Source organism: Oryctolagus cuniculus, chromosome X (genome assembly GCF_964237555.1).
Source record: "Oryctolagus cuniculus chromosome X, mOryCun1.1, whole genome shotgun sequence".
NCBI lineage: Eukaryota > Metazoa > Chordata > Mammalia > Lagomorpha > Leporidae > Oryctolagus > Oryctolagus cuniculus.
In genome coordinates this window covers 80919010-80925493 of record NC_091453.1, presented here as the reverse complement: position 1 = coordinate 80925493, position 6484 = coordinate 80919010, and the positions used below count along the sequence as shown (strand labels likewise).

At 46.4% G+C, this 6484-nt stretch overlaps 1 protein-coding gene across 1 annotated transcript; it reads left to right on the top strand.

Moving 5' to 3' along the window:
- Positions 1–4442: 4442 nt before the first annotated feature.
- Positions 4443–6484, top strand: RTL4 (retrotransposon Gag like 4). Its single transcript, XM_002720214.3, has one exon. It carries the CDS (start codon positions 4682–4684, stop codon positions 5609–5611), a length of 930 nt encoding a protein of 309 aa, XP_002720260.2. The 5' UTR covers positions 4443–4681; the 3' UTR covers positions 5612–6484.

The window sequence follows — 6484 nt, the reverse complement described above, 5'->3', positions numbered from 1 at the left end:
GCTTCCTGGGATACATAAGCAGTTATGAAAGATAATGTGGGCATTTTGTGAGATTAATGCAGAAGCACAATAGGGCACCACCTGTGTTAGTCAAGTTTTGGTTAGTTTAACCAAAGTACTTGAGATAAGCTTCTTGAGAAGGAAGAGTTTTCTTTTAGTTTACAGTTTATAGTTCATCATTCAGCTTTGGGCAGCCCCATTAGTCTGGTATCTGGTGGAGTCTGGCAATAGTGATGCAGGTGTGGAGGAACAATCACATGATGAGTCAGGAAGCAAATAGAGAAGCTACACTGAACTCAGCTTAAATAATCAACTCTCTCACAAGAATGGCCTTCTGAGAGCAAGCCCCCTCCCATGATCTAAAGACTTCCCCTAGATACATCTTTCAGATGCCACAATTAGCATTACAGTATCAACTCTTAATGTAAGACTTCAGAGTTTAAATATCTTCATGAGTTTGGGGAACCAAGTCCTGTTCAGTTCCTAGTACCACCCATTCTATGTCATTTGAGGGCCAAACTCCTATTTCCTAATACGTTTCCTCTTCATCTCTACTTCCACGTGTCACTATTAATATTATTTATACCTGAGATTCATTTGGACAATAGTGTGCACAGGGACCAACTGACTTCCAAGTCAATTGGCCCACTCATTAAAATATACACTTTGGGGTACATTCAGACCTATGGAATCATATTTTCTAGAGAATGGGATCAAGTTGATGCTTAGGCATCAACTGATAGTAAACTAACTTACAACCAACTGATACTTACTAGGAATGACAGGGATGAAGCCATGTGTGAGTGCTTGGGAAGTGAAGGTGTCTAGAAGGTGCATCAGGACACTATACTGGTGAGATAATGAAAAGAAGACAGGAAGGGATGTATGACATTATGCCCTACTTTGGCAATATGTGATAAGGGTAAATTTTCACTACTGGGCATTGTTCAGCTGCGTTAGACCAATTTTGGAAGCAAATCTCATTTTTTTGCCACTCCAAGAATCTATTATTTCTACCACAATCCTCTGAGTTAGACCAGATTATCATCATCCTCATCAGATTTAAAAAAGGAAAAAGAGGTCCCAATGTGTTCTTCAAGTTTGTGTAACTGATTGATACTAGTGTTTAGGTCAGGGTTTTTTGCCTCCAATATTATACTAATTCAGGCTTCCAATAATTTCTCTGTATGTCTAAAGAGGAGGAACCATCAACTAAATCTGCAGACAGAATCAATCTTATATTTAAAGACTCGGCCTGTGCTGCAGCTCACTAGGCTAATCCTCCATCTATGGAACCAGCACCCCAGGTTCTAGTCCCGGTCGGGGTGCCAGATTCTGTCCCGGTTGCTCCTCTTGCAGTCCAGCTCTCTGCTGTGGCCCGGGAGTGCAGTGGAGGATGGCCCAAGTGCTTGGGCTCTGCACCCACATGGGAGACCAGGAGAAGCACTTGGCTCCTGGCTTCGGATAGGCGCGGTGCGCCGGCCGTAGCGGCCATTTGGGGGGTGAACCAACGGAAAAAAGGAAGACCTTTCTCTCTGTCTCTCTCTTTCTCACTGTCCACTCTGCCGTCCAAAAAAAAAAAAAGACTCAGTGATGAGGACAATTTAAATACATTTAAATAATATAATACACAAGGAAAGGAAAATGAGAGGAATGGAAATGTGTAATAGTTCAACTAAGATGATGTATGATTGGGAGTCATTTTAAATTTTTACTGGTTGCTTTATTGTTATCAAGGTAGAAGGACCGCTGAACATTTTGATCTTTATATTCTCAAGAATATTCAGTTCCTGTTTGCGGGGTTCTCAATCTTACCTCTTCATCTTCTCTGTGATGAATCACATTTCCATGGCAACAAAATGTGACCTCAGGCAGGGACTAGGGAACCATAACAAATGGTTTAACTACTGTCATAGCAATCAGCAATGCAGGCTAAGTATGGGGCACTGAGGTTGAAGTCCAACCAGCGATTATTCCAATTTGGGTTGTTTCCTCTAGAGCAGTGATTCTCAAACTTCAGCGCACATTCTAATAATCTCAGGAATCTTGTTAAAGAATGAAAACTGATGCAGTAGTCTGGGATGGGACCTGAGGTTCTGCATTTCTAACAATTGCCAATGTGATGCTAGTGCTGATTGTTACCATGTCACATTTTGAGGAGCCAGGAGTTTGAGCTATCTGTATTCTTGGGCAGTATATGGAAATGAGCGCATTGTGGTCCTGGAGGAAGTGTTGTTTCAGACAGCAGTCCTAATGAGCATGCCACATTGGATAAGAACTAGCTTTGTGACCAGGAGCAGACATCTTTGTCTCTCTGAGTCTCTGTTTTCTCATCTATAAAAATATAAATTTGGCCTGGACAATCTCACAATCACTTTGGATTATAAAACTCTATGGGTGTCTGATTTAAAAAAAATACTTTAAAGTCAAGGCTAGTCTGAGGGAAAATCAACCCAATAGTATAAAGAAGGGAGGTGAGGACACAAGCTGGGAGTCAGCAGATGCCACTGGGCCCCTCCCGCCCAGCATCACCTCCCTGCTGCCCGCCTGTCATCCTCTTCTCCTGAGCCAAGTCCAGCACCTGCATCAGGTGCTCATATTTTTGGTTGGTGTCCTCCACCTGGGTCTTCAGCAACAGTGCCATGCTGCTGCCTGGGAGGGCCTGGACAAAGGCTTCACACTCAGCCATGCTATGCATCTTCTTGGGTTCAATACACAGCAGCTGTGTGGACCAGACCCCCTTGGGTCAGCAGCCCCTTCCCCAAGGATGTGCCTGGGATAGGCATGTGGAGACCCCTGCACTTCAGGGGCAGTGGGAGCGGCTGGGGAGCCTGGGCACCAGCCCTGCAGCCTGCATTATTAATCAGTATGGCAGGGAAGACCGATGAAGGTGGACTGTGAAGCAACAGGTATTACCAGCATTGGCTGTAACAGGACTGGTAATCCCTACCACAGAGGCTGCTGGGAGGACATGGGGAAACCATTTGTGGAAGCAGCAGGTGTGGGACGCAGGGCACCTGCCAGGGCTCCACCCATCACCAGGTGCATGACAGTGGAGGCAGGTTGATGGAATCGGGGAAGCCAGAAGGCCTCAGTGGTATGTCTGGATTCAAGCAGCTGGCGGCTGGGCTGAAATTTCAGAGCCTGGCACTACCCGGTTTACAGTGCTTGGTGTGGTGCCACTCAAGCCAGAGTAGCCAACACCATTGCTGATGCAAGCCTGGGCCAGGTGCTAAGTAGGTGCTGGACAGCCCCACTGAGGCCACATGAGCTTTGCTAGCTGCCTCCTAGGCATGCATCAGGGAGTGGGGGGCACCAGGACTAGGCACCTTCACAAGGGCCTAATCCTTGGTCTAGAACTCAGACTGGTAACAGAAATGTGCCTCCCCGGCCAGTTCAGGACATGGTTATGGTGCCCAGCTGCTCACAGTGAGCATCTGCAGGGACTATCCCAAGACTCCACAGGGGTCTGACGGTGAGTAGGGGCCCCGAGGCCAGCCTGTGCCCTGACCCAGCAGTACCTTGAGTTCCTTGACACTTGGCGCTGTCCTGTATGGCCTGGCTCTGCTCCAGAGGCATCCACAGGATGCTGGTGATGACCTTCTCCTGCTGCTCCAGATCGTGGGCCACCTTGTCCAAGCCAGCCAGCAGCTGCTGCCCCTGCAGGTCTGAGGCATCTGCCAAAGAGGGACATGGGCCACAGTGGGGGTTGGGAGGTGAGAGCCAGGGGCCTCGGAGGCCAGTTGGGACCACTGGGCAGGCAGCCTCCCCTGTCCCTCTGGTGCCAACCCTCACCATCCCAACCAGAGCACAGAACCTGGTACCCCAAGGCCTTGGGCAGTAGGCCCCAGTGCCCATCTTCAGGGTTTTCCACCTTCAGCACTTTGTGCCACTGCTGGAGTGCGCACTTGCTCCCAGCTGCCTTCTGCCACACTTTCTGGTATGGCTGCCAGGCTGTGAGTAAGAATGAGCTGGAGCCTTGGGCAACCTACCATCCTCTCAGGCCATGGAGTTGAGAGGCTTGCACTGGCACCGTCAACAGCCCAGAGGAGCCCTGCGACTTGGCAAAATGCTCTGTAAGGCTGGAAGCATGATGATGATGGCCAGGGCCTGCTGTGATACTTGCCTGCCATTTCCACTCCTGGGTTCAGAAAGATACCTACCACCACTACTGCCACCACCACTGCCTCCCTCCTTCCTCTCCTTGTTTCAGAGCAGTCATGCTACCCAAAATTATCTGTTTGTTCATTGGTGCTCCCCACCAAGATGTTAGCCCCTAGGGAGTGGTACACAGTAGGTACTTAATAAGTAGTTGTTGGATGCATTAAATAAATAAATAAAAAATAAAGAAAGGGAGGGAAGAGAGAAAACTACTCTGACTGTTGTATATATCTTCTTAATTCCAAATCCTCTATGTGTTCAAAGGTAATACATTTCTTCTGAATGTGCAGAACATTGGCCTTCTCTGTAAAGAAGAGGCAACATTGAGGGACGGACCACAATTATTGAGATCTCTTCAACTCAGTTCTCAGCATCCCCTGGGACTTCTTAACAACTAAGAACCTTGGCTATTTGCTCATAACACTGCCTCTTTGACTATAGAAGAAATTCATTGTCTATCCTTTGATCTCCAGTACTGTTACTCAATTCTCCTCAGTCCAACCTGATTCCAAGAGATATAATGGAGGAGTGCACAGAATCATCATCTACCTTGCAGGTAGAGCCTTCCTTTCCTCAGGCAGAAAATCTGAATCTGCAATCACAAATGCAGCATCTGGCAAAGGAGAACCTTGCTCTTAGAGGCCAAGGCACACCTACCTTGGCCTCAGCCATGATGCCTGTACCTTGCTCACTTGAACACTTTGACCAGTTTCATGATGACCCTGCCAGTCTCTCAGGATTTCTTTCTCAAGTGACTACCTACTTGACAGCTCTCAAGAGGAACAATCCTACTGATGGTGACAAGGTCAAACTCTTTTTCGACTACATATCTCAGCAGATGAAAAGCTATAGGGTCACATCTGGGCCCAACGAAAATACTATGCTGAAACAATATGAGAACTTTGTTCTTGAGTTCCAGCGGTCATTTGGTGAAGCCACAAAACAGGAAATGAATCCTCTGATCAATGCTCAAGTTGTCAAAGGGAATACCTCTTCTGATCAAGACACTACTATTTTACAGCTCCTGACCCCACATCTGAGCTGTAATGAAATCAATAAGAATGATCTATTCCAAGAGGGACTATCTGATCCCATGCTGGATGAAGAAAGTGTTACAGATATGGACAACCTTCCAGACCTTATCACTCAGTGCATTCAGTTGGAAAAGAAACGTAATGACAGACCAGAGCTCCTACAGTCAGAGACCCAGCTCCCAGTATTGGCTTCTTTGATCCACCACCAAGCCCTCTCTAGCTCCATAGGTCTACCACCAAAAGAAGAGCCTACACAGTTGCGAGGAGGCCAGCTGCCTCTCACCCCAGCCAAACGTGCCCGCCAGCAAGAAACTCAGTTGTGTCTCTACTGTAGCCAATCTGGTCATTTCGCAAGAGATTGCCTTGCCAAACGTTCTCGAGCCCCAGCAAGGACAAATAACTCACCTTACCAGTAAGAAGAGCCCAGGAAGATCACTTTGCAAACTTCATGTCCCTCTCACCCCCAGCCTTACTGACTTATATCCTGCATTAACTTTTAAAATACAAATTAGGATCTGTGATATCACTTTACAGCTATGAACTTGCGCTTCTGAGAATTTAAACAACCAGATCTTGTTCATTAGAAAGTGACCCTTCACCAAACCTGACCCAACAAGGATGGAAGCAATTCACAGGACTTTTTGGCAGTTGGGATGAGTTCCCCAAGAGTACTAAAAGCCTATGGGCAAAATTCTGTCCAGTCTGAGTCATTGAGAATAACCTTAGCAGTGCATTGGGAAACGAATACCCACCACTGGGTGAGATATGGTTATTTGCTAATCTAAGTCCTGTATCTTGTTTGCCTAGAATTCAGCCCAAGCATTTTACCCTCACCCTTATTTCTCTACATTCTAGTTCTCTTTTAGTTTAGGACCTTTGGCTAAAGTTCTAATTACATTCCCATATTCTGCTGATATTCTTCTCCTAGAGGCTAGATCCTGCTCTATTAATTATGATCAGTTTCAACACAAATTAACCTTCCTGGAACCACAGCATTTCCACCCTTCCTTAATGATATGCGTTTTCTTGCCATGTAAAGGTTCCTACTTGCCCAACAAATAGAACCTCTTGATTATTGACAAATCAGATTATATGGCCATTTAAACATTCTGTTTGGAACTGGTGTTCCACTTATTTGAGGGACAGCACTTCTTACCAGAACATACATTTAGCCAAACATTACCAATCACAGCTTACTTCCCTGAGAACCCTACCTGAGCTCCCAGCATATCTTATGGCCAAGTCAAAATGGTCTGGAATAATGATGACCTCTGAAAGTATTAGTGAAA